This window comes from Salvelinus fontinalis, chromosome 22 (genome assembly GCF_029448725.1).
Source record: "Salvelinus fontinalis isolate EN_2023a chromosome 22, ASM2944872v1, whole genome shotgun sequence".
In the NCBI taxonomy this organism is placed as follows: domain Eukaryota; kingdom Metazoa; phylum Chordata; class Actinopteri; order Salmoniformes; family Salmonidae; genus Salvelinus; species Salvelinus fontinalis.
Window position 1 is genome coordinate 3,089,361 of NC_074686.1, and position 14,060 is coordinate 3,103,420.

Here is a 14,060-nt window from a genome sequence, read left to right on the forward strand (position 1 = left end):
AGTCATTGTGCCTGAACTTGTTTCTCTTTCAATCTATCAGTCAGTGGACGTCGTTCAACTCGACACTTGACCCGTTAAGTACGAACATATCGAACTACTGCGGGGGCTTGAGACGCCTTCAGCGGTTGCTTCCGTAGCTTGAAGACCCATATCAGCACTATGGAGTGCTCTGTGTCATGTTAACTCGGGCGAGTGTGACTGAGCTGATAACGACGCTCGGTTCGACGAGCCTCTGCTTTCATCAACTAGCCACACACGCGCACACCCTGGAGCTGCCGGAGTTGTGGAAGTGTTTAACCTCTCGCCCAGAGTGTCGCAGAACCTCCCACGCTATGAGTGAATGTCAGAGTCAGTGGCTGGCTCCAGACCCAGGGGGATCCGCGATCTGCTCTCCACCACTGTTGTGACATGAAATGCAGACGGCCAACGTATAATTTGCTCGACGCAGTGCATGTTACGTTTACTCGAGTGCCGCTAAAACGCTACCAGGGACGTTCTCCGATTGTGGTAAGCCGCCTTCTCTGTCATGATCGTTGCACAATGATTTGATACGTATCATTTCAATATTTGGTTTTGTCAGAGGAGCAGCTGTTGCAGCTTCATAGGAACTTTTCATTGTCATTCCACATAGACCATGTCTTAGAATGAACCAAAACAACGAGCGTGGCCCAAATGGCATCTTACTTACTATATAGTGCGCCTTATGGGCCGTGGGCAAAAGTAGTGCACTATATTGGGATTAGTGTGCCATGATTTGGAATGCAGACAATGCGTGTTCCAGGTGACACGGGTGGCCATTGCTTATCGTCGCATCTTTAAGTGGCGTGTCATCAGTGTAGCGGAACCATCGGTTGGAAAAAAATTATAAACTTGCACACGTGGTTTTTCCAGTTTGGCGAGAGCCCTGGAAAAACAATTATCCCGGCCATGCGTCACTGCTTTTCATTATCAGTCTCATTTACCCACGTTTGTCTCGGCGCTTTCCCCCTCTTCTGCTCTCTTTCTCTCTCATTCTCCAGCCCTTCCCTCAAATGCTAAAACGGGAACCTCTCCCAGGCTTCTTCTCCCCAATCTTCATTATCCGTCTCCTTCATTTTATCTGCTAATAACCCATTCAACTCGAGCCGCTTAATCTGCCTGGGTCGGCCCCCACCTCATCCCCTCCCTAATCTATAATTGAATCCTCTCGCACCCCAGAGAGCTGCCCCTTAACACTAGCACTCCCCGCTACCCCTCCTCTCCACCGTGCTTCCATTGTTGTCCCGCTAATTCCCCAGTTTCTCTAGGCTCACATTTAATTAGCCCTGCTCGTATTGCTGTGGGGGGGGGGGGGGGGGGGGACTTATTTCAACATGACCGTGCACATTCTCTGCATAGTAGTCTCCAGCCCTGGTAGATTGTAGGCTAGCTCCCTGTTAATTGTCTGTGGCACAGGGAAAGCTATAGGCTTCCGGTGTTCTGCAGTGACCTACATCTTTGTCAGCTCCCTCCAGTATTACCTGTGAGGAATTCTGTAGTTTCACCCGTGTCAAAACCAGATAGCGCCGCTTTGGTGAGGCCTCATCGGTGGGGAACGTGGAGACCATTTAGGGTTGGACGTGGAGACCATTTAGGGTTGGATTTGAAATAGGTGGGAGGATAGATGGTTTACGCTGCACGACTGAGGCTCTAGTGGATATTCGGACCAGGCCTGCTTTCCACCGCTAATCAATCCTCATCAGCAGATCAGGTGAAGCGTGACTGATGTGTACCGCAGACGTCGTTGGATAAAACAGTCTGTGCTCCCGCCGCTGCCTGTCCTGCTCCCCTGCCGTCACTTTCGCCCAGTAGTCTTTCAGACATGGTCCCTTTTTAATGTGTTGACTCAGGCTGTGGGGTGAGACCAGGTAACCGGCAGTTCCAGCTAGTGTTAGGAGCATACTAATATGCCAGGCAGCCCTCACTTAACACTAGCAAGGCCGCTGGGCCAGACGCCCACCAGGGCGCGTTTTCATAGCATGTGCAGACCAGCTTGCAAGTGTCTTCAGACATTTTCAGTCTCTCCTTGTCCCAGTCTGTAATACCAACATTGTTCAAGCTGGCCACTATTGTCCCTGTTACCAAGATTCCCGAGGAACCTTCATCATTGTCTTATCATCCCCAGTAGCACTCACATCTGTAATTATGAATTGCTTTGAAAGGCTGGTCATGACATATCAACACCATCATCCCAGACACCCTAGAACCACTCCAATGCGCATGTCGCCCCGACAGATCCACAGATGACGCAATGTCAATTGCACTTCACAGGGAGGTGGTCAGACTTGGCAGTGTGGTGCCAGGATAACAGCCTCTCCCTCAACATCAGTAAGACCAATGAGCTGATTGTGGACTACCGGAAAAAGGGAGCGCATGCCCCCATCCGTATCTACAGGGCTGTAGGGAAGCAGGTCAAGAGATTCCCGAGGGGGGCTGAAAAGATTTGGCATGGGCCCTCGGATCCTCAATGTTCTACAGCTGCACCATCGAGAGCAATTTGACTGGCTGCATCACTGCTTGTTATGGCAAATGCACCGCCCTAAAATTTCCAAAGTCTTCAACCACCCAAGCCATAGACTGTTCACTCTGCTGCTGTCCGGCAAACGGTACTGGAACATCGAATCTCGGACCAACCGGCTCTGAGACGGCTTCACCTCCCGAGCCATAAGACTGCTAATTAATTAGTCCGGGTAACCATTTAATTATCTGCATTGACACTCTTGCACTGACTCTATACACACTACACGAAAACCCACGTGCGCGCACAACATGCATACAGACGTCACAGACTTTCACACATCATATGCTGCTGCTACTCTGTTCTTCATTTTACTCTTATCTATCCTGATGCCCAGTCACTTTACCCTGCTTTTATGTACATACACTATATATACAAAAGTATGTGGACACCCCTTCAAATGAGTGGATTCGGCTATTTCAGCCACACTCGTTGCTGATAGTTGTATAAAATCGAGCACACCGCCATGTAATCTCCATAGACAAACATCGGCTGTAGAATGGCCTTACTGAAGAGCTGTGACTTTCAACGTGGCATTGTCATAGGGTGCCACCTTGGCAACGAGTCAGTTCATCAAAGCAAGAACGGCTCGGCCGTGAAGTGGTAGGCCACACAAGCTCCCAGAACAGGACCGCTGTAGTGCGTAAAAAATCATCTGTCCTCGGTTGCAACTCTCATCGCGGAGTTCCAAACTGCCCCCGGAAGCAACGTCAGCACATGAAATGGGTTTCCATGCCGACACACACAAGCCTAAGATCACCATGCGCTATGCCAAGCGTCGGCTGGAGTGGTGTAAAGCTCGCCGCAATTGGACTCTGGAGCAGTGGAAATGCGTTCTCCCCGGAGTGATGAATCACGCTTCACCATTAGGCAGGCCGACAGACTAATCTGGGTTTGGCGCCTGTTCTGGTTTCACCGGTGTTATATGGTGTTTCACTAGCACCCTTTTCCCACTGTTCCATCAAGGGAATGTAGGCTGTTAGAGCATACTGTGGGAGTTAGAAAGGGCTATTAACGTTGTTGTCCTGGATGACATGTTTGACCGAATGACGGAACACGTTTACTAGACCTTAACCCTTTGTGTCTGTTCTCCCCCCTCACAGGTGAAGTCAATAAAGACCGGTTCGGTGTTCTGGTCCATTGGCTGCTGCCTCTCCTACTTCTACATGGTGAGTGTCAAAGAGTTATTGGCCGGAAACGCACAGAAAACACTGTCATTGATTTCCACCGACGTAGCATTCCATCTCTGGGAATTGGAAGCCACGATTACATTAAGATAGCCCCATGGGTAGTTGAGAGCGATCGTCGGTGTCAAAAGTGGCGTGAAAAAGTAGTCTGTACCGGACGCGTTAAACATTATTTATGAATCCCCCGACCTGTCAGGGGGTCGATGGAGCGATAAGATAAAAGATGAACAGTGCCGACTGCCTCCCAGAGCGCTCTCTGTGTACAATTGGTGATTTTGAGCATCTGCAAAGATCTCCTGCTTCTTCAGTTAAATCTCCCCTCAGCCCGGGAAGAGACAGATGTCAAATGAAACGCATTGGCGAGATCCAGCTCCCGTCGATTTCTCAGGATCCAAGCTACTGCAGGAAGAGAGAAGGGGAAAGCCTCTAATGACCACATTTGAAGAGCAGGGAGATTTTCCACTGAGACACCACTGCAATTTTTATAAGCCCTTCATTCTGCGTGTCTCACTCATACGCCTCCAGAGATCTGGAGTGTGATAATATTTTGGCTTCCCCCGCTCTATGATTTTGACTAGAGGGAGTACAGCTTCGATCGGAATTGACTTTTTCATAGCAGGTTAGCGGAGCATACGCAGAAGGTTTCTATAATTAGGTCCGGAGAAGCGTTAGGGTTACGGTTAGCAAAAATGCTCTCCTAACTAAAGATGCTCTCCTAACTTGCTACAAAAAGTCACTTTCGGTCATAGCTGTACTCCCTCTAGTCACAACGCCGCTCTACCCATCCTCCCACCAGCACCCTGTGGTCTGATGTCTGACTGATGCCTCTCCTGTTGCAGGGTTTGTTTGCAACACGACAAGCCTGTGTCTCCCTTGTCACTCTCTCACGACCCTCTAGTGGGAGGGGCTTGCCGGTGCAGCCCGCCATGCTGCAATATCTACCCTTCCCCCTCTTCTTCCCATCCCGCTGTTGATTTAAGGATGCTCACCAATGAGGCTTAATCGAAGATGACACATCTGCGATGGCCAGCGAGAGATTCCGGGCTCAGCTCTGTCCTAATCAGCCCGGGGGAGGGAGAGGAGAAGCTCAGTTGAGATGTCACGATGGACAAGAACTGCAAAAACTACTACTGTGAGATGCGTGACAGTCGATCTGTCTCCTGGGAGAGATCTTGTGTTCCCAAAGTTCCTGTGACGGCTCACTCCTACCTTGACAGCAGCCCTCGAGTTCTTCTCCTCATAAAGTATTTATGAGGCGTTCTCAGCAGCACATCTCAGCTCTTCAGGTGATTGTTTGTAAGATGTGCTGCGTTCTGGAGGTTATTATTAGAAGTCAAGCAATAATCACAACTCTTGAGGCCCCTCTTTACAGTGGACAAATCGATCCAGAGCTTTGCAGCGCTGCAGTGTTTTGGCCTACCTCCCCAGACCCCACCTGACTTTCATCAAAACAACTTTCTCCCACAGCCCCAGTTTATCTACTCCACTAATGCTGTCTCATACCCCCGTTGGGGACCCAACAGCATATCCGGTTATTCTGTTTCCAGCATCCTACCCCCCCACAGAGGTGCCTGAGCCTCTTCAGCCCCCTTCTGAGCCAATCTAGCCCCATAGCAAGACCCCTACCCTCCCGTTTACCACTACAATACCCTCCGTCTCCCTGTGCTTCTTCATAGTGGCCCCTGGGTGGTCAGATAAGTAGTGGAGTGTGGGTAAAGATAATGGCTTAAGGCTAGGCTCTAACGGTGTCTGGTTCTTTGCTGACCCCATTATGACTGCAATAAGACCTGTCGATTAGGGTCACATGCTAGCTTGAGGTGCACACACTAACAGGTTAGCATTGGGCCCATAGGACGCCCTAACATAGTGTAACAGCCCTTCCCCCTGCGTGTATTGTAACCTACAGAAACAGTTCTTCCTCATTCAAATCTAATTTTAATACAACCGGTGTAGACCTTAAAGTGAAATGCATACTTACATACTTAACATGCAGTTAAGGAAAATACGTGGTAAGTGAAAAATAGAGAAGTTAAAATAATAATAAATAAAAAAATAATAATTAAAGAGCAGCAGTAAAATAACAATAGCGACGCTATATACAGGAGGTACCGGTACAGAGTCAATGTGCGGGGGCACCGGTTAGTCGAGGTAATATGTACATGTAGGTGGAGTTGAAGTTACTATGCACAGATAATAAACAGAGAATAGCAGCAGTGTAAACGAGGGGGGAAGGGGGCAATGCAAATAGTCTGGGTAGCCATTTGATTAGCTGTTGAGCAGTCTTATGGCTTGGGCGTAGAAGCTGTTGAAGCCTTTTGTACCTAGACTTGGCGCTCCGGTACCACTTGCCGTGCGGTAGCAGAGAGATGAGTCTGTGACTAGGGTGGCTGGAGGCTTTGACAATTTTTAGGGCCTTCCTCTGACACCACCTGGTATAGAGGTCCTGGATGTCAGGAAGCTTGTCCCCAGTGATGTAGTGCCTTGCAGTCGTAGGCCGAGCAGTTGCCATACCAGGCAGTGATGCAACCAGTCAGGATGCTCTCGATGGTGCAGCTGTAGACCTCTTAGGACCCATGCAAAATCTTTTCAGTCTCCTGACGGGGAATAGGTTTTGTCGTGCCCTCTTCATGACTGTCTTATTGTGCTTGGACCATGATAGTTTGTTGGTGATGAGCCGCTACAGCCCTACCGATAAGAATGGGGGTGTGCTCTGTCCTCCTTTTCCTGTAGTCCACAATCATCTCCTTTGTCTTGATCACGTTGAGGGAGAGGTTGTTGTCCTGGCACCACACGGCCAGGTCTCTGACCACATCCCTATAGGCTGTCTCAACGTTGTCGGTGATCAGGCCTACCACTGTTGTCATCAGCAAACTTAATGATGGTGTCGGAGTCGTGCCTGGCCACACAGTCATGAGTGAACAGGGAGTACAGGAGTGGACTGAGCACGCACCCGTGAGGGCCCCCCGTGTTGAGGATCAGCATCGTCGGATGTGTTGTTACCTACCTGTATCACCTGGGGGTGGCCCGTCGAAGTCCAGGATCCAGTTGGAAACGGAGGTGTTTAGTCCCAGGGTCCTAAGCTTAGTGATGAGCATTGAGGGCACTATGGTGTACGCTAAGCAGTAGTCAATTCTCACATAGATGTTCCTTTTGTCCAGGTGAGAAAGGGCAGTGTGGAGTGCAATAGATTGCATCATCTGGGGCGGTATGCAAATTGGAGTGGTTTCTGGGATAATGGTGACGATGTGGGCCATGACCGACCTTTCAAAGTACTTCATGGCTACAGACGTGAGTGTTACGGGTCGGTAGTCATTTAGGCAGGTTGCCTTGGTGTTCTTGGGCCTGGGACTATGGGGGTGTGCTTGAAACATGTTGGTATTACAGACTCAGAGAGGTTGAAAATGTCAGTGAAGACACTTGCCAGTTGGTCAGCGCATGCCTCGTAATCTGTCTGGCCCTGCGGCCTTGTGAATGTTGACCTGTTTAAAGGTCTTACATCAGCTACGGAGAGCGTGATCACACAGTTGTCTGGAACAGCTGATGCTCTCATGCATGTTTCAGTGTTACTTGCCTCAACGTGAGTATAGAAGTAATTTAGCTCGTCTGGTAGGCTCGTGTCACTGGGCAGCTGGAGGCTGTGTTTCCCTTTGTAGTCTGTAATAGTTTGCAAGCCCTGCCATATCTGACTAGCGTCGGAGCTGGTGTAGTACGATTCGATCTTAGTCCTGTATTGACGCTTTGATGGTTCGTTGGAGGGCATAGCAGGATTTCTTATTTCATTATATTGTAAGGGAAGCTTCTCCAAGGACAAGTGCTCTTCTCATAGAACTACTGTCACAACATTGCATGAAAGCCTTACAGGGATGTCACTAGGATGTTTCAATACCCCCAAATGATATCATGAGGGATGATCAGGGAATCTACTAACTACATTATCTCCAGCTTATAAAGTTCCTGAAAGTTATTATTGCCGGAAGGATATTTGCTTGACTATATCCTAGCAGCCTAACCAGGAAAAACATTGTTTCGATTGAGGTTTTTCTCAAGGGAAGTGTGATCAGTTTTTCAATAAAAAACATTGGTTTTGTTCGTTTCTTAATTTAGGACTGCGCTATATCGTTAACTATATTGTTTACTCTTACAGGCATATTGATTGTGTGCGCACCATCTCTTTCAGCTACCTCACTGTCTCTTAGCAGACTTTTTTTTGGTGGTAATCAATGTATTTTGTGCTAGGTGGTTGGGTTTTGGACTGTACTCTCCTCAAAGAATCTCAGCCTCCAGAAGATTTCTGCCTGCTTATTTGACCCTCAAAACCATGGGGGTGGGTGGGTGTAATGCAGGAAAGGTTTCTCTCATACACACAACGGCGAGGTCATTAGCAGTAGATTTGCGAGGTGTTTAGTCAAATTACGTTCCGGAGGCTGCGGGATGTGACCCTCCGAGCGAGACACTAGCCTCACTTTCTCCTCTCCTCACCCCCCCCCCCCCCCCCTTCCTCTGGGTCGGTGTTGTTTTCAATTAGAAACCTCATCTCTCACAGAACTGCTGTGTCAAAAAAAAAAAAAAAAAAATCGTCCAAGTTACGGTTCAGCTGTACCTAATTAGCTCTTACCATCTAAAGCTAAAGATACAAATGGCTGTGAAAAGGTAATTACATTTAACCACTCCAGAAGGAACTTGAGGCGATTCATCACCTTCTAGGGTGACTCTCTTCTGTTTTTTGTAATTGGGGTAATTAAAAAAAAAAACGTATTTTTAACCATCGATGAGTGACTTGTGAATGCAGTGTGTGATTGCGTGGCTAAGCAGGTTTGTGTCAGTTTGAGCTTTCATCCCAAAAGGCTGTCCTCAACTGAGGATGAAACATTTTACTACTGTCCCTCGGCGTCTGTGCTCTGTACCCCCTACACAGTGTGATTTTCAATGGCGCCGTTTGAAGTACTGCAGCTGACGTTTTTGTAGAGTGTTTTATAAGCCCCTCTCATTTCACACTGCGTCTCTCTGACATTGTTGCTGCATAATTTCATGGCGCTTTTAAAGTTGAAGCCTTTTTACTTTCAGTCATAGTGTTAAATATGATTGAATTGGTTTTATATGGTGCCACTGCAAATTTCCATGTATTACTGTTGCAGGTGTCTGTGGTTTACTGTTTTGTGTTGCAGGTGTCAGCATGGGGAGGATACGTCTTCATCATCAACCTGATCCCGCTGCATGTGTTTGTGCTGCTGCTCATGCAGCGCTACAGCAAGAGGGTCTATATCGGTGAGTGACCACAGCGACATCTGACCTCAACCCCCTCTTCATAGGTTGTCACTCGGTCGCGTCATGCCATCGTTATGAACGTTCTTAAGCCTTAGCTTATCACGACTTTAGGGCACCACTAACTACTGTTTAGTCTAAACTACACTATAGTGCCTGGAAATACGATGACATTGCTAAAGTCGTCAAAAGTTTAGTAGGAAAGAGCTTTGCCAGCTTTATCATGTCGTCAAATTTCCTTTAGGCAGATAGCAATGTTGTCATTAGCTAGTAAAGTTCGTCAAAAATACCTAGCAATGCTAACGGTAGCTAGCTAAAATCCGGTGTCCTTCCCTCAATCTTAGCTAATGTTATACTGCATCTAAAAGTCAATCTAGCGACATCAAAATGATGACAAAAAGTTTTCCTACTACGTATTTGCCTCCCTTTGAATGTCATTGTATTTCCAGCCACTAGACTTTTGATAATCTTCATCAGCGCTCATTGACGATGCTCAGAATGCTCAGTCGGGCAACAGTCCAAAAATAACGTTTAAAACAATATTGTGACGGAACATGCAACCCATGAACGTGACCGCAAACCTTCTCTATCGGCTAAAGAGATGTGACGCACCTGTTTTCCTCGAACCACTAACACCGGTTTGCTCTTTTGAATGCGACTGCAAACAGAATTTTTTTGGGGGGGGGTTAAATAACCTGAATTTGACTGCGAGACTGAACATTGCAGAAATGCTGCAGCATCGTAAGCAGTACATATTTAGCTGAGCTGAAGGAACAGCTGGGTCAAGATAAATGGGCTAGCATCAGTTAGTCTTGATTGTCCGTATTACTCACAGTAAACCGTACCCCATTCTTGGGTGATGTGAAAATAAATGACGACCCTATTTAAAGAGGGCTTCGACCCCCGCTGTACTCAATCTCTGCATTTTCCCCAACAAGGGATTCCACCCTTCGACAATAACCATTTGTTAACGCAGACTATCTATGCATTGTTGTGAGACATTTATGGCTTGGAACGCAGAGGCTGTCAACCTCAAGCACCCTTTTTAATAGAAGAGGGCTTTGCATAGTTATTCGAGCATCCATCTTGTGCAAGGTCTTGCTCCTTAAAGTGCTTCATAACCATCTCGTTCTGATCTAGTTTTAACCTTCCTCCTTCATTTACAAGAGAGAAAGCTCTTCTAAAAACGAGTTGTGTCTTTGGCATCGGAGCTTGCCACAATGAGAGTCCCTCTTGACCAAAAATGCAGTTCTGTTTCACACAGTTCATTACTTAGCTCCATCAGTCAACGGGCGATAATGAATCATAGTCGGGCATGCTCAGGGCTAGTCACAGCCACTTCAAAAAGCTCCAGTGTTCAGGAAAGTATAAAATCTTAATTAGGGCACACTACTTAGAATCAGCCCCCCCCCCCCCCCCCCCGACCCCCTTAGCTACAAAGGTGGGAGTTCTACTGCCGGCTCATGTTAGGCCCCCCCCGCTGCACTTTTCTTTTCCCACGTCTATGTAAATTACTCCAGATAAGACGTTATTGTATTTACGCCCACTCAGGAGTTGCATTGAGAAAATCAGTTCACAAGAAATACCTCTAACTGACGTGATAGTGGGTATTGAATAGAACAGTATCTGCGTTTGACCTTTTTTTGTTTGATCTCATCTCTCGCTCGATCCCTTTTCTTTGTCTGTTTCTCTCTTTCTCCCTCAGCTTACAGCACTTTCTACATTGTGGGCCTGGTGCTATCCATGCAGATCCCCTTTGTGGGCTTCCAGCCAATCAGAACCAGCGAGCACACGGCGGCAGCAGGTAAGCCTCACCACTTTTTTTTTTTTTGGTCTCCTGAGCGCACAAAACGACTCGCCATTAGACACACGCCGCTTTTTCATATCACCAGGTATGTCTCGTTGAGAATCTACACTGCTCAAAAAAATAAAGGGAACACTTAAACAACACAATGTAACTCCAAGTCAATCACACTTCTGTGAAATCAAACTGTCCACTTAGGAAGCAACACTGATTGACAATAAATTTCACATGCTGTTGTGCAAATGTAATAGACAAAAGGTGGAAATTATAGGCAATTAGTAAGACACCCCCAAAAAAGGAATGGTTCTGCAGGTGGTGACCACACACCACTTCTCAGTTCCTATGCTTCCTGGCTGATGTTTTGGTCACTTTTGAATGCTGGCGGTGCTTTCACTCTAGTGGTAGCATGAAACGGAGTCTACAACCCACACAAGTGGCTCAGGTAGTGCAGTTCATCCAGGATGGCACATCAATGCGAGCTGTGGCAAAAAGGTTTGTTGTGTCTGTCAGCGTAGTGTCCAGAGCATGGAGGCGCTACCAGGAGATAGGCCAGTATATCAGGAGACGTGGAGGAGGCCGTAGGAGGGCAACAACCCAGCAGCAGGACCGCTCCCTCCGCCTTTGTGCAAGGAGGTACACTGTCAGAGCCCTGCAAAATGACCTCCAGCAGGCCACAAATGTGCATGTGTCAGCATATGGTCTCACAAGGGGTCTGAGGATCTCATCTCGGTACCTAATGGCAGTCAGGCTACCTCTGGCGAGCACATGGAGGGCTGTGCGGCCCCACAAAGAAATGCCACCCCACACCATGACTGACCCATCGCCAAACAGGTCATGCTGGAGGATGTTGCAGGCAGCAGAATGTTCTCCACGGCGTCTCCAGACTCTGTCACGTCTGTCACGTGCTCATGTGCTCAGTGTGAACCTGCTTTCATCTGTGAAGAGCACAGGGCGCCAGTGGCGAATTTGCTAATCTTGGTGTTCTCTGGCAAATGCCAAAAGTCCTGCACGGTGTTGGGCTGTAAGCACAACTCCCACCTGTGGACGTCGGGCCCTCATACCACCCTCATGGAGTCTGTTTCTGACCGTTTGAGCAGACACATGCACATTTGTGGCCTGCTGGAGGTCATTTTGCAGGGCTCTGGCAGTGCACCTCCTTGCACAAAGGCGGAGGTAGCGGTCCTGCTGCTGGGTTGTTGCCCTCCTACGGCCTCCTCCACGTCTCCTGATGTACTGGCCTGTCTCCTGGTAGCGCCTCCATGCTCTGGACACTACGCTGATAGACACAACAAACCTTTTTGCCACAGCTCGCATTGATGTGCCATCCTGGATGAACTGCACTACCTGAGCCACTTGTGTGGGTTGTAGACTCCGTCTCATGCTACCACTAGAGTGGAAGCACCGCCAGCATTCAAAAGTGACAAACATCAGCCAGGAAGCATAGGAACTGAGAAGTGGTGTGTGGTCACCACCTGCAGAACCATTCCTTTTTTGAGGGTGTCTTACTAATTGCCTATAATTTCCACCTTTTGTCGATTCCATTTGCACAACAGCATGTGAAATTTATTGTCAATCAGTGTTGCTCCCTAAGTGGACAGTTTGATTTCACAGAAGTGTGATTGACTTGGAGTTACATTGTGTTGTTTAAGTGTTCCCTTTATTTTTTTGAGCAGTGTATTTTTCAACCGAGACCTTGGACCATGACCAAGCAGTTGTGTTCTCTTGTATGGGCAGTGCCTTTACTATTTCGTTGATGCAACGTAAGTGTTCCTGTCTCGCCAACGGTCCCAGCTACTCCCAGATAACATTTAGGTGGCATTCCTTTATTCTGGAGGGTAGGAACAGCTAGGGGTGTGAGCATTTTAAACGTTAAAATGAAAACTGACTATAACACGGCAAATAATGTAACTAGACAATAGGCTATAATGGCCTGGGTAAAGTTGTGTAATTTAAATAAAACCTGAGAGAAAGAGGCAGACAATGTTAATTTGGTGAGTTTGCATGGCAGGAAAGACGAGACATTGCGAGAGAGATTACGGTTCTTTCTGCCTGCCCCCTCCCCTCTCTCCCTTGCACTGACTTGCCTGGTCTTTCTCTTCTCTAATGATGCGAGTGTGTGTGTTCAGTCTTCGGTCTGTTGCGTGTAGAATATCCTAGCCTATTCATTGATAGGCCCTGCTTTACTGAAATTGCGAGACATTGCAAGCCAATATATTGCAAGATAGATACAGCATTCCAATTACGAGATAAAGCTTTGGATTACCAATAGATAGGCCTAGTGCATGGTTCTGACTCTGTCTGCCTGGTGTCCGACCTGCCTATACTGTACACCTCCCCTCTCGCTATGAAAGATGCATGTTTGTTTTTGTTCTCGGCAGTACAGCAACTAATCTGTCGAGCAGAATTGAATATTGACCCCAAGAAGCTATGTGCAAGGGGTTGAGGAATCAATTATTTTGGAGTCGACTCCACCACTACGTCATCGCCAAGTTGGAAAATTGGAAGATAAGGGTCAGAGTCCTGTATGGCAATACTTTGCAAAGTTAAATGAGAAGGTGATGAAATGCAAACTTTGCGAGGTGGAATATAGGTACAGTATTGGTAGTACAGGTGCAATGCTTAACCATCTGAAAGGGACTCATTGTGAGACCCAAACCGTTGCTGTCAGCAGCGCAGCTGCGTTGTGAATTAATGTGGATTTTTTCCCTTATCGTTTTAACGGAGAGCCACTTTTTCCCCCCTCTGTTTTGAACGTTAAGAATGTCCATTTGTCAACATCCCTAGTAACAGGATGACATGGCTCTACGGCATCCGTTTCAGCTTCCTCTTAGTCCAATGTAGCTTCAGTCTGATTTCTGATGTGGTGTTTGTTACGGGGGTGACCAGAGCAGCACAGCATGTCAGCGTCATGGGCTTCGAGGAAGGCACCAAGGCTCTCTCAAAGGACGGGCTTGTTTGGTGTCGGGCAACAGCTGCTCGTAACATCTGGCGGCGTGTCTACAGCAGCAGAGTGACGGGCGTTGTTAGTGTCACCCGCTCTCTGGGTTCTGGAGGAGTTATGACCTTGGAATGCTCCCGGGGGGGGGGTCGGAACTTGGAAGTGCTCCTCTGTTTTGCTAAGAGGACGGACGTGAAGAAAGGAAGTGAAACGGGGCTCTGTTCAGTCAGTAGTTCCACAAGAGAGAAAAAACAGATCCCGTTTAGCCTGAACTGTTCCTGTTATTCAAATGTTTCAAAAAATAAATAATAATATTTAACCAGTTAGGCCAGT

The 14,060-nt window shown here is 47.6% G+C and overlaps 1 protein-coding gene across 2 annotated transcripts in view; it reads left to right on the top strand.

The window, feature by feature from the left end:
- LOC129819551 (dolichyl-diphosphooligosaccharide--protein glycosyltransferase subunit STT3B) overlaps nt 1-14,060 on the top strand; it is a 90,973-nt gene that overhangs the window by 60,210 nt on the left and 16,703 nt on the right. For both annotated transcript variants that reach the window (XM_055875902.1, XM_055875901.1), the window contains exons 4-6: nt 3,640-3,705; nt 8,889-8,988; nt 10,691-10,789. In XM_055875902.1, the coding sequence (XP_055731877.1) occupies nt 3,640-3,705; nt 8,889-8,988; nt 10,691-10,789 (265 nt within the window). The remainder of the gene's footprint in view (nt 1-3,639; nt 3,706-8,888; nt 8,989-10,690; nt 10,790-14,060) is intronic.